At 37.2% G+C, this 14,284-nt stretch overlaps 1 protein-coding gene across 5 annotated transcripts in view; it reads right to left on the bottom strand.

The window, feature by feature from the left end:
* The window catches only part of CDIN1 (CDAN1 interacting nuclease 1), a 234,555-nt gene that overhangs the window by 169,156 nt on the left and 51,115 nt on the right, over positions 1-14,284 (bottom strand). For 3 of the 5 annotated variants that reach the window (XM_024567672.3, XM_053928953.1, XM_024567671.3), the window contains exons 2-3: positions 6,741-6,786; positions 5,788-5,852 (exon numbers count right to left, since the gene is read on the bottom strand). The exons of the other annotated variants lie outside the window; for them this stretch is intronic. In XM_024567672.3, coding sequence (XP_024423440.1) covers positions 5,788-5,852; positions 6,741-6,786 — 111 coding nt within the window. The remainder of the gene's footprint in view (positions 1-5,787; positions 5,853-6,740; positions 6,787-14,284) is intronic. 5 annotated transcript variants of the gene reach the window in all.

Below are 14,284 nucleotides of genomic sequence, written 5' to 3'. Positions count from 1 at the left end.
GCCCTCCTCATCCTCTAACTCTACTAAAAGGAAAAAAAAAAGAAAAGGAAAACATTCCCCAAATCCATCCCACACATAAAAGACAAAGTAATTTTTTTTTTAAACAAAAATTTGAATGTATCCTCCTCCTTAAAACACTTCACGGGTCCCACAGTAAATCTCAAAATTAAATTATAACCACTTAACAAGCACTTGTGCCGTTCTTCAAAAACTGGCTCCTACCTATTCTATTAGGTCAGCTGCATTTCCAGTGATTGGCCCCCTCCCCAGCCTTCACCTGTGGAACTCATGATTCTGCTTACAAGTCCCACACTTCAACCCACCACAAACCAGAAGTAAGTTAGCTAGTTAAGTGTCCCTCATGTACAACCAAGGAGCACCTTGTACACCTCTCCATCACTTAACACAGCATATTGTATCTGCCTCGCTACCTGTCTACTTCAACCCATCCCTCACTATAAGGCTGAAGGTCCCATGAAAGTAGAGGAATTGTATTTTATTCAATTTATTAAGCCTAGCACAGTTCTTGGCTTATAATAGGTGATTATATTACACACATATAGTTTTTCTTTAATAAATGATATTATTTATATATATGTTTTCATAAATTAAATAATTTTTAAAGCCATATTGGAAAGGAAAATATAATTAAATATGGACATTGTCCCTATAGTATACTGTTCGAGTGAATAAATTAACAATATTTGTTTGATAGTAAAAATCAAAGTCAGATGAGGTCTTACAAAAAAAAAATGCCAGAAGCAGATATTAAATTATATTATTTCACAAGTATGCTTGTAAAGATGTACAATTTTCCTATAAACTAAGTGGAGTAAAAGCATATTATTCAAGGTAGAGAGAGTCTCAGGATCACTGCAACTTCAAAGTAATTCTAACAAGTCCATTTTCCCATATGTTGGGGCCTTTCTTGAATAAATTGTTTGGGAATCTAACTGGGAAATAAGTACTTTCAGAAGCAAGGAGGAGAAAAAATGGCAAGTGTGATTTAGAGAAAGGTCCCTGGGAAATAGGTCAGGTAGAAACCTCCCATCAACTTACAACATCCCATTACACTGATAGGCCTGCTGAAGGAGTAACCAATCAGCTCAGTCAAGTAAGACCATCTCCTTGTGTGTTTGTAACCCCCCACAGTATACATTCATTAAGGGTTCAGATTCTGGGTCAGAGTTGCTAGGCCTATATTGATATTAGGGTGACTTTGCCACTTTCTACTCAACATTCATTTATTCCACGAATACTTTTGAATCCTAACTATGTGTTGGGCCTTATTCCAGGTTCTGAAACAATAGCTCCATGAAATTCCATGGCTCCTGCTGTCACAGTGGTTGTATTACAGTGGAGAAACAGACAATGAAAAGACAGAGAAATAAATACATAATGTAATGATAAATGTTACAATAAAATGCAAACTTGTGTGGGTTAGTCAGGAAGCCCATCTCTAAGGAAGTGACACTGACTAGAAACCTGAAAGAAGGAAAGTGGCAAGCCATGGAGGAAGGGTAAGCCAAGTGAGATAACAGTATGTGCAGATGTCAGGAATGTGCTTGAGTGTCCGAGGACCAGGAAAGGCTCTAGTGTGACCAGAGCCAAGCTTGTGACACCTGATTAGAAATAACAAGAGAGTAGCTGGACCCCAGACCACTGCCTCTAACTAGAGCATTGTTGTTGAGTCCAAATGACATGGTTTCATGTAAACACCACATCAATCATTATTCCGGAAATGATCAATGGAACGTTTCTTTTAAAGTTTAGAGTAACAGAAGATGGTCAAACAACAATAACAACTCACTCCGTCTGTATAGTCTACATAATGCTGAAGCATGTTCATAAGTAGAAATTCCTAATTGAGAGATTGATAAAGCTTCCCAATTGGTCACATACAAAAACCAAACCCTAGGGTACTGATGAAACCCATCTGCACTCTCTTAGCTGGCAAGCACAGAAGTTCTGAAATGGAATCCTCATCAACCAAAATCAACTGAGGTGCCTTCATACGTTGAAAAGGGTAGACCTGCTTCTGAATGTTCTTGTTCCCCAATCTGTTTCCCAACTATACCCTATAACACTTCAGAAGTGCTAGGGAAAAGTTAAAATTAATTTGAAGTTGTATTTATCCTTTCTGAGAACTTTAATTGTCTCCCACATAAAGTGACAGATCGAGTTCTTTCATATTTTTAGATATGCAATCAGAGGGGCATGCTAATTACAGAAAATATTCAATAAGGACACAATCAGAAGTTCCTAATCTTACCCTTCTCTGCATCCTCAAAGCATCCCGTGTAAATTTACAGCACAGACTGTTCACATAGTTTCTTTCCCTCTCCAACTAAACCTGGAGCTGCTTGTGGTACGGCTATACAAATGAATGCTGAACCTCACCCAGCAGACCCTTCGCAAAGGTCTGAATTACACCTAGGATAGAAGTATGTGATCCTGAACACTACATTCAGGTGACCTGGGCTATCTTCCTAATGCCTATTTGCAAACAAAAACTACTTTGCACAGAAGATATATGTCACCCTCTGGCTTTGCCACAGGTGGACTCACAAATGTATATCTTTGGGTGAAACCATCCTTTTTTCAGAGAAGGTCCATTTTATGGTTTTTTTGACTGTGTAAGGTATATTAGCATCTAAGATTGAAATACTGATTTTAAATATAAGGCAAGGTTATTTGGTCTTTAAAATTTTCATGATAACTATAACCGTGAAACTTAGAAAACCGACTGATTGAATGAAATTCAATTGATTTGATTCTCTAAAGCTGATGAAGCTGGCCCACGGACAGTGTGTGTTGGGGGAGGAGAGAAATGTGTGACAATACTTCGAAACTTCACTATTGATGGGGACATGCAAATCAGACAGATCTGTGAGTGTGTCCGTGTGTGGGCACACAGTTTATCAAGTATGTTTCCCATTTGGAAATAAAATGCCATTAGTACAGGGGCATTGTTTCCAAAATAAACATTCAAGCTATGACTATACATACACAACATGAAGAACTGGAGGAATTTCCTCAATAATTCAGAAGCTTGAGAAAACATTTTCTATGATATTTTGATACTGTGAAGTTTCAGATACCCATGATGGAATCACACTGTAGATTATATGGTTTTAAATACAGACTTCAAATTCTGAATAGAAATCATCTCAATGCTATCAAGAATGCAGAGAGACTTGGGAATTCTCTAAAATTGCTACTAGGAAACAATCACAAGCTTTCTAGATAGTCATTTGGCAATATATAATAAAATATTTAAATGCTCATTGTTTACACCAACAACTATAGATCTAGAAATATTAAGAAACCAATCCAAAATGTAAAGACTTATATATCAAAATGTTTATCATAGTTTTTAAAATATCAGAGCATTGAAAACATGTATGTTCCACGGAGGAATAATTCAGTAAATTATACTTTCATATGATGAAGTAATGCAATCAATAAAATGCTTACAAAAGCTTTCTACAAAATGGCAGTATGTCATATCCATTTTTCCAAGTATAAAATTCAGGATTCACAGTTGCATATATAGTATGACCTCATCGATACAAAAACGGATGGACAAAGGTGTAGAATGAAAAGTACCGCAGTGCTTATCTCTGGGCACAATTGTGAGCTATCATTCATTCCTTTTTTAAATCATCACAAATGTGCTTCATTTTCACAATAGGTGAGTATTGCTTTTATAAAAGCAAAAAAATTAAATAAGTTGTTAACATTGTCAAGTTGCTAAACTATGTTTTGAGATAATACAATTTTCCTTAATTCTAATGAGCTGGAAAACAAAAAATCTGTTTCAAGGCCAATTTACTTTAGAGAATACAAGGACGCAGACTCGGCACGTTTGGACCAAGAGGCCTGTAAAGTCAATTCATCTGAAAGGTAACAACACGGCCTGTCTCTAAGCACAAAGTGCAGGGCGGAAGTCAGGGAGCGGCGCGGCAGGGTAGGAAGCTAGTCAGACAGCTTTCCCATTAGTCTGTCCATTTCAGCCTAACTTTACATTTTTGTTTCAGAGTTCAGGTCTTCTTGAAATAATTGAGACTCTCACATTTAAATAAATGTAAAGATATACAAATATAATTCTGTATTCTCATTATTACCCACTCAAGTGTTCATCGTTTTAATAACCATACAAAAAGAAAGATTTTTATTTCTGGCCTAAACTACACAGATGATTCAATAAAGTGTGTTCATACTTTAATAATTAAATGCACTTCTTCATGAAACTAAGATTTTAAAAAGCAGCACTTAGAGATCTTGCAAATCATCTACTGAAACAGCCTTCACACAATGAGAAAAATGGTTGTCAGAGCAGCCCCCTGGCCTCACAGTGGATCTCTAAAGTCCTAGTGACTGCCCTACTTCCCTTCACCTAGGTTAGCAAGGCTTTAAAATCTGGACGGAGAACCATACTTTTCAATGACGGCCTACGACTATAACTTCACAAGCAAGGATATATTTCTGACATGTAAATAACTTCTCAGTTTTTCTTAGGAGGGCCTGAATGCCGAAACAGTTGGTGGCTTCACAGAACTTCATGAGCCATTCTTAATCTGATGTGTATGATTTGGATTATGACTTTAATTTACATGTTAATTTCATTAAGGAGATTATGACTTTTGAGTAAATCAATTCAAACTTTAAAAAGACTTATTTAGAGAGAAATTCTAGATACAAAAGTTGTATGTGTGTGCTCACCTTTCTTTAACATACTACTAGTGAAAACTAAATGTATCTTTTATCATATACAGAATGTATAATTTTTAAAAAATAGAACTTCAATAACTTCTCTCTTCTTAAAAAATGACCTTACAAAAGCATGACACCAGTATTTTATCTGTACAGTAATTTCATTCATAAAATTTTCATGCATAAAAAGTCATCTAAAATTGGCAGCGTCACTCTCACCACGGAAAGGTTGATCTGCCAGTCTTCAGTGTAATAATGTAAGAGCATATATTCAAATAATCTTCCTTTCCAATATGCCCTTGAAATATTTATGAAGCCAACAATTTCTCATGGAAATCACTGCTACTTACCATTATAAATCAGTCATATTACAAAGAGAATAAAATTTTTTAATAGTTTTTAAAATATTCTGTTTGTTTTAGAACTGAGTTTGAAACCTATTTATAATAAATTAGGCTGGAATTAAATATCCTACAGACACTATGATGTTGATTTAATGCCCAAGATTTCCTTTTTAAAATAAAAACTTTTATTTTGTGACAGTTGTACATTATTATATATCTCTATGTCCTTACTTGGTATATGTCTTTCCCCACCTCCACCCCCAAAATGGCTAACCCAATACCTATGATGAAAAATACAACTGCACCAAAATTCAGTTTTATTTTCTAATATATTTTTCAACTTGCTGATCTAAAGAAATAAATGAAAATTGGTTTGAAAACTTATGCACATAGGTATATATATACACATGAACATATGGATGTACACAAGACACGCAGTTACAGTAGTTTCCAGCAGGGCATGGAGGTTTCATAATATTGCAATGACTGCCTACAGAGTCTGTATACACACACGTAATCAAGGCAGTCTCACTATATTCTCTAAATCTGCAAAGCACAGCATTGGAGAAATCACTCAAAAATATATGCAATGTCTTAAATAACAGATTTAAAATAAAATGCTTTTGAATGTTATATAGAAAATTCATTTAGTAACCTAATTTATTCATAATTATTATTACAATTAATAGGTACTATGATACCCTCTAGTGGGGCAGGCAGGTCATACCTCTGGTAATAACTTTCAATTGCTTCTGAAGTATGATGTTTGGCATGTGTTCTTTTAATATGTTTCTGAAACGAAACAGAAAAGATCTTTATGTTGTGTCACAGATGAGATTCAAGAACAAAAAGGACATATTTCTTCATTCCCATGTCTCACACTTGGGGCAAACTGAATAACAGTTTGGGGATTTGGGTGCTGGTAGGTCTTTTCCCCTTCTACTCCATGAACCTGCACATTTTAATTTCCATTGCTTGGTGGGAATGTCTTCAGACTGCACCACAAGGTACAGTATGTATGTAAAAGCCAACAGGGTCAGAGCAATTGAATCTAAATAAGTTTGCTTAGGGTTGCAGAGGGCAAAGAAAAACTTGTTCCCTTGAAAACCTTTGTATTAATTTTCCTTCAATTCAATTCTATCTGAGTCCTCTGCACTCTAGTTTTACAATCCAATTGCTATTTTTAACCGGGAAGAACATTGCTTAAAAACAACTTATTTGAAAACTACAAAAAGTAATTCCATCGAGACTTGCCACTTGACTGACATCTGTCATCTCATGATAAATGACTCCATTTTCTGCCTCTCTTGCCTTCTGCCACTCCAGCAATGGTCATTTATCATCATCTCTGTCAGCAATGGAAAGCGGCACTGACAGTGCAAGTCAGCAAACATTTAGCACATGGAACCACGCAACACAGGGAAATTATTATTGTCAGAATAATAATGGTTTAGCATAATTTATTACAGGTCCACCAAATAAGCAAAGGCTAGATGTTATTAGACAGATGGATGGGTAGGCTTGGCAGGCCTCCACTGAGACGCAGGCGGTGCTTGATGTGGAAAGGAGAACATCCTCCAACCCAATCAGAGAGCTGGCAGTTCAATTACAAAGAAATAAAGGGACATTCATCATTCAATTAGGCACCTGTCAACCCTCACAAAGGAGAAAACTTCTAACCTGGTACTCCTGGGAGAAGATGCTCAGCAGAGTGGCCTGCGATTGACTGGAACAAATAAAAGAAGGACAAAGTTAATTACTGGAGTGCACGGCAAAGAAACAAAAGAGAAAGGAGCTTCAAAGGTAGGCCTGCTGCCCTGTAATCTAACAGAACATGAAAACAAGTGTGGAAAAGTTGTTCCAGATGAACACCTCAGACAAAGGCTTCCTGCTGCTAGGTCAAGGAGAGAGAAAAAGTGAAAGGGGAAAATGTGGATGGTCTCAGAGCCAAGTGTCATATGATTTGGATTTTTAAAAAAACCTTTAGAATGATTATAAATCGTATCTGCAGCATGCAGTGATGTTAAAAGGGACCAAAACAAGTAAGGTTTATTTCCATTAATAAATGAGAGTTAAGTCCCACAAACAACAGGAAGTGTGCAGTGCATTTGTTGGAAACATTCTGAAACTTGTTTTGTTAGCAGACAGGCATCCTCAGATTCAGGGAGAAACTTTGGTCTTCACTAGAAGTAGCACAGAGGCCACAGGAACACTTCCACTGACATTGCTGTGCTTTGAAAATAGCAGCTTTCACCACAGGAAGCTGAGGTCCTTGAAGCGAGTCATTCCCAAAGACTGCCTTCTTCATCTAAGATGCCACACAATGTCCAACACCTGCCAGCAAAGCAACCTGGAAAACCTTCTTCCCAAGTGGGACTTTTTCTTTCACAATTGTTAACATTTAAAAATGGAGCAGAATATTTATCTCTAAAAAACAATCAATGCCCTATTGCTACTCTTTTTGATTGTCTTCTGTAGATATATCTACCTGATTGTATCTTGAAAACAATTATCTCTGATATATTTTCCTACAAAGTGCTATCTGAACAAATTAACAGTATTAACAATTTGACTTTTAAAGTACACCAAAGCACTGTGAATAATTATTTTTTTTCTATTCAAGAATGAAACCTCTCAAGCTCTTCACAGTAATTTGGGGAGTGTAAAATAAAAACAATGACAGTATATTTCTTTATTCACTGTTTCAATTTTGTCATTTTCTTCATTCCACCATAGATTTGGCTTCTAACCCCTTTCTACTCTTGTCAGATTACAAAAAGTAGGTTAAAAAAACACATAAATGTTTACTAAGGAAAAATGGTAATTACTAAAGGATGGTTTCAATAACTCAAAAGTACTGAGAAATTAGTGAATACAATTACAAATTTACTACAGTCCATTGTTTTTCAATTTCCCTTTAAAAATGAAAACTACCTTTGAAAGAGCTAATATATGTATAAATTTTATTATGCCTGGCTTGCCTGGGTTTCACATGCAAATCATATAGCCTCATAGGGTTGCTGAGAACCATCTTCTAAAAAAAATGACAAAATTAAACCCAAATATTTGTAAAGAACCGAATAAGGCAATACATTAGATATTTTATGCAATAAATGGACCCCTCCTCATTCTAAAGCAAAATATATTTATGTTAACCTTTAATGGTAGACAAAATGTTAGTCTCAATGTGTCAAAAATATGATGGAAAGGAATGTACTTGTAATGCTCAAATCAGGGAATAAAGAGGAGGAAGCTTCATTGAGAATAAAAAAGAAATGTAATTGTAGATGCCCAGATGAGATAATGTCTTTAAACTACTTAGAATTCAACTAAAACCATAGACAGACCCTATGGAGCAACCATGTGTCTCAGTGGCCAAGAGGACTAGAGAGGAGCTTACACTGGGAGTAAAACCTGGCCAGACCTGAAATGAGAATGAGCTACTTAACATGGTGACAACAGAAAGACAGACATAGGGACAAAATGCTTTGGGTTTGGCTGACAAGATAAAGATGCAGAGAACTAAATGGCCTCTGTGAGGGAGTTTGCCAGGCTATTCTCTGTTCCTGTATGTGCTAAGCCTATAGAAGAGGGCTCTGAACAAGCCTCACACGTAGAGTAAAAAGTAGTTTTAGTGCACCTAAGACACTAACTCCAGTGTATATTATTTACTTCTTTCTTCCAATGTGTTCATTCTGAAAAGGTCAACCTTGAATACCATTGTCAATCAATCAGCAGTATTCACTAAGTATCTACAGTGTCCTAAGGTCATGAGGATGGGGAACTATGATATTAAAATTAAAAATTAAACGTGGTAGATGGGACTGGACTTAGAAGAAACTTTCAACATGTACACACAACTCTCCCTTAGATTAGAACACTGTCAAGTACTCATATATTTTGGGGCAATCTGGTGAAGAAAATCATACCCTGAAATCTCACATATTTCAAGACCCTACTGGCATTAGAACATATGAGGTCTGTCCAGAAAAGGTCCAAATATTGTTAATATAACAAGAATGGTTTGCATGACATCAACATAACCTGGCAGCCAAGAAGAGTGGACTGGAGTGCACATGTGTGAACAATGATGACTTCACTGTACTAGTCAGTAAGGGTGGTAGATGCTGTTGAGTGAGCATGTGTACTGTGTGGCTCAGTCAGAAAATGACTGAGCAAGGACAGCAATGAATCTGCATCAAATTTTTTGTTAAGCTTGAACATTCCTCCATGAGAACTATTCAGATTATTGAGAAGGACACAGTTATGGGCAACTGGTGATCAGCAGCTTCATCACAACAACATGCGTGCTCATAGATCATGTTTCGTGGAGAGTTTTTTGGAGAAACATCAAATACCTGGGTGACTCAGCCCTGCTACTGCCTAGATTTGGTGCCCTGCAACTTCTGGCTTTTCCCAAAACCAAAATCACATTTGAAAGGGAAGAGATTTCAGACCATCTATGAGATTCAGGAAAATTTAATGGGGCAGTTGATGGTGACTGGGAGAACTGCGTGAGGTCCCAAGGTGCCTACTTTGAAGGAGACCGAGGTGTCATCATCCTACGTACAATGTTTCTTGTATCTTCATCAGTAAATGTCTCTATTTTTCATATTATGTGGCTGGATATCTTCGGGACAGACTTTGTATATCCATGACTTAGCATATAAATTTTCATATTCAAAAATAGTCACCTAACTTGCACAAATGCCCAACACATTATTCAAACCTCTTCAAAAATCAGCCCTGTGTTTTTTCCCATGCTACCCTCCCAGATTATGTTCCTCCCCATGTCTGAAAGAAGAGCAGTGGGGAGGACCCCTAGAATGGCTGTGGAACCTTGCCTGGGTGTGTGACAGATGGCTGTATGGGGCAGCAGCCGTCCTAGAAACAAGCATGAGGACAAAGCCTACACACTGAAGACAGCAGGACAGAAAGTGGAAAGAGCCCAGGTCCTCGAGGAAGGACACTGTTGAACTGCTCAAAAGACCATGGATTGAAGTGACCAGCCTCCATATGTACTTCTTTTGAGTAATAATACATGCTTTTTAAGAAAACAAATAAACAACCACAAAAACATGTTTCTATGTGCCTTGCAAGGAGGAGACCTGACAGAGGGAGGGCTCTGAGACAGGGTGCTCCATTATGATGGCATGTGTAAGGGATGTAATGTTATACATGAAAAGGGTTGTCATTTTCACACTTCCTAAATCTCTTCTTAGCTGGCAGCTACTATATTTGATTTCCTTAAAATTGTTCCTCTGTCACTGTGTCAGTAAATTGATGTGCCTAGAGATCATAAATTGGTGTGTGTATAATTTTTCCATACAGATTTTAAACACTGATAGGGTACTATTAACCCTCATTTTATATGGAATTCAAGACACTTCAGATGCCATGTAAGTATAAACAGGCAAAAAAAAAGTTCCCCATATAGCACAGGTGGCAAAAACAAGGTCCGTGGGCCGAAACTGGCCCTCCACCTTGTTTTATCCAGCCTGGCACCTTGTTTCTACCCGGCAGCAGCACCAAGCTCTCACTTAACTGTTAAGGAGTAGTTACATTTATGCAGTCCTAAAATTACATTTGGCTCTTTGAAGGCAATTGCAAGGCTGATGTGGCCCCCAGTGAAAACGAGTTTGACACCCCTGCCATATAGCATTTAACTCAACATGTCCCCAAACCAAACCAACTAAGATACGCATTAACCTGAAGGATCTCAGAGAAAATGAGGTTAGGAAGGTTACAGTGTAGACTAAGGGCAAAGCTCAGCACAAACCTAGCTGCAACATTCATATGAGGAGCAAGTCCTCATGCTCCCAGGTCGAGACTTAAAAAAAGTAGAATCTTAAGGAAGAACATACTGCACATCTCATGTCCTTCCTCTTCTCAAGTTCCCAACCTCTGGAATTGACCATAAAGAAATAAATACCATTATTTAATTTTTAAGCTCCTTTTGCTACATAATCTAGAAGTATAAAGATCTAAACTCTACTGGGCTCAAAATTATCTGAGCAAAATGAGTGTTATTTCTGGGATTCAGGGAGCAGTAAACCAATTGAAGGAGATAAGGCAGGATAAAGGGTTAGGCTTGGAGACCTCACAGTTACAAGGCACAAACCTCTCTAAACCACTGGTTTTTATGTGGTTACTGACTCAAAGAGTACTAATCAAGGAAGGTTTTCTACGAAAGAAATACATTCACCCTCCCTCACACCCCCCCTACGCCCTTCATACACACACCTACATGCAGATTTGAAACACAGAGCCTCCCCGCCCACTCAAAATCAAAATGGAATTCAATAAAAGAGCAAGACTTGGTACAATACCACTAACTTTACTATTTTTTTCAAGAACTACAATGTGCAGTGGAAAGAATCTGGGAAATTCCTGTGGAGAAATAAAGGAAAAATACTTAAACTAAATTCAGGAAATTAAAAAAAAAAAATCCATCATACACGCCTCCTCCATTTCTTCTTGCTAATTTCCAACTTTGTATCAAGGATGCTGACTACAGTTTATGCCTAACCATAGCAAATACACCCATAAATGACTACATAGGTGACAGCATTAAGCTTAGTAGTAATGGATGATCACAAAAATCTTAAAAGCTATACTTGTGTTATATATAGGAAAAAAGTGCACTTTTTTTCCAGGCACTTAATTAATTTTGCTGATAAACGTAAGTCACATGCAAAACAGCTCTCTAACAAGAGCCACGATTTATATGATCACCTACTTTTTGCCAGACACTATACTGAAGCACTTTGTTTTACCCTCAACAATCCTGTAAGGTAGGTACTATTATTGTCCTTATTTTAAAGATGGAGAAACGAAGGAAGAAAAGTTAAGTGAAATACACAATTAAAGAGCTAGGATTGGCAGTAGAGCTGGAAAACACAGTCTGTATGCAATTCCCAAACGCAAACTCTTCGCCCGAATGCTCGCTTGCTTTTCTACCAGTTCCCAGAAACTGCTTCTGCACATCATGTGTACCGATACCCCTGCGCGAGCACTGATGCGTTACATCACACCCCAAACAATCTTGAAAGGTGGGCACTGTTGGGGTGTTGATAGAAAATTGAAGCCACAGGAGGTCTAGCATTTTAATCAAATTCCATGGCCTTAGACAATATTTCCTTTTCAAAAAAAGTCAAGTTACAGTTTTCCTTCACTTAACTACACAAAAATGCTCTTCTTTTTTTTAATGTGTTGAAAAGTAAAGGAACTACTGACTATAGGAAACAGTCATGGATTAATAATTGCTGGGTAATTTCCATGATTCTCCCTGAAGCTAAGGTATATTTTGTTAATAATCATACCATTGCCCGAAATGCTTCTGTGATTGCAAATGTTACTCAAATGCTACTTACTGCATATAAAGCAGCTTTAAATCCTCCCCTGAACAACACAGGTATAAACCCAATCAATCTTCTCTACAGAGGACAACACCCTCTATAAGTGTTACTTTTATTATCTAATATTTAACAAAGAGTCTCCTAGTTCTAGAATAGTACACATTCTGTGTAAAATCCAGGGACGTCCACTGAGAGCATCCTGGTGGATATCCTCCCTCCATTTGCGCTCCATGTCTGGTATGTGGTGCTATGTGTGCCTGCAGACAAATTTTTAAAGTTGCAAGTATTTTGACCTACCTTTTGGTAACATGTCTTTATTACACAAGACCATGTAACCACTTAGGTCAACATACAGAACACTGCTGGCACCCTCCCCTCCAAAATCTCTTTCTGATCACCACCCTTCGGTCTCACAAATGAATTTGATCTTAATGTTAACTGCTTTCTTGCTTTTCTTTACTGTTTTACCCCCCGATATGTATCCCTAAATGCTGTAAGTTAGCTCTGCCCGCCTGTAAACCTTGTATTAACGGAACCGCAGTGTGTGCTCTCCTGTATCTGGCTCCTTTCACCCAACAGTATGAGAGTCCCCCCAGGGAATTTAAGTGTGTTAATTCATTTTCATTGCTGTACAATACTGGTATGCTATTGTATAAGTATATGCCACATTTATCTGTCCTATTGCTGATGAAGCCTTGAGCTGCTTCCAGTCTTTTGCCAATGACAGTAACGCTGCTGTGAACACTCCTGCACGTGTCTCTCGGTGCAGCGGGTGTACACTCTGAGATAGGGATACACGTAGAAGTGGAGTTCTGGGTCATCTGACATGGAAGTCTCTAGCTGCAGTGGGTGCTGTCAAGCAATTTTTCCACGTGTTTATACAAATTTTAAACTCCCACCATCAACATTAAAGGAGTGTTCCCATGGCTGTACAACCTCATCAGACTCTCCGAGTCCATGGCTTGCCTTTTCATGTTCTTCGTGGTGCTGCTTAAAGTGCAAGAGTTTTCAATTTTGATAAAATCCAATATATCAAGTAATTTTATTAGTGGTACTTTTTGTGTATCTTTTCAAGAAATCTTTGTCTACCAATCTTAAGATATTTTCATATCTTTACCCTTAGAAGTTTGAGTGTTAGCTTTTATACTTAGAGTGTGATCTATCTTGAATTTTGTGCAGTTTGTCATAGATATGTAGATATATATTTTTTACTTTCATAGAGATATCTACCTGACCACAGACCATTTGCCCATTCAATTATCTTAGTGCCTTTCAGGAAACCAAATATCTATTTTGGGACTTTCAGATTTGTTTACCATTAATTTATATGTTTTATCTTTGCACAGATACTATGATGTTTTAAGTACTGTAGCTAAACCAGGTATATTTAATGTAAGTACTTATACATTTAGGTTTACATTTAGGTTTCCTTTTTACTCCTTTCTTGTCCTCTTCTCAATTAATTTAATACTTATTTGTCATTATATTTCCCCTGGCAACTTGAAAGTTTTATACTCTTGCTACCTAACCACATGCTTCTCAATTTATCAAAATTTATTTCTAACTGGTGACTAGGTAGCTCTGGAAAATACAAAAACTTTACATCACTATCTACAGTTATCCCCCCCAGCATATAGGATATCACTGATGTTGTTTTAATTCTGCATAGATCTTAAAATTCACAAGACATTGTTATTGTTTTATATAGTCACTATTCACTCTGATATACCCACATAGGTACCATTTCATTGTCCTTCATTCTTCCCTCCTCTACTCTTCCATCTGGACTAACTCTCTTTTAATAATTTCACCACGCAGATGTGTTGATGATGTCAAATGCTGGCTTTTTTCAATTACAATGTACGC

The sequence above is a fragment of the Desmodus rotundus genome, chromosome 7 (assembly GCF_022682495.2).
Source record: "Desmodus rotundus isolate HL8 chromosome 7, HLdesRot8A.1, whole genome shotgun sequence".
Classification (NCBI taxonomy): Eukaryota; Metazoa; Chordata; class Mammalia; order Chiroptera; family Phyllostomidae; genus Desmodus; species Desmodus rotundus.
Note: the sequence above shows the minus strand (reverse complement) of the source record. Positions and strands in the feature narration are given on the sequence as shown.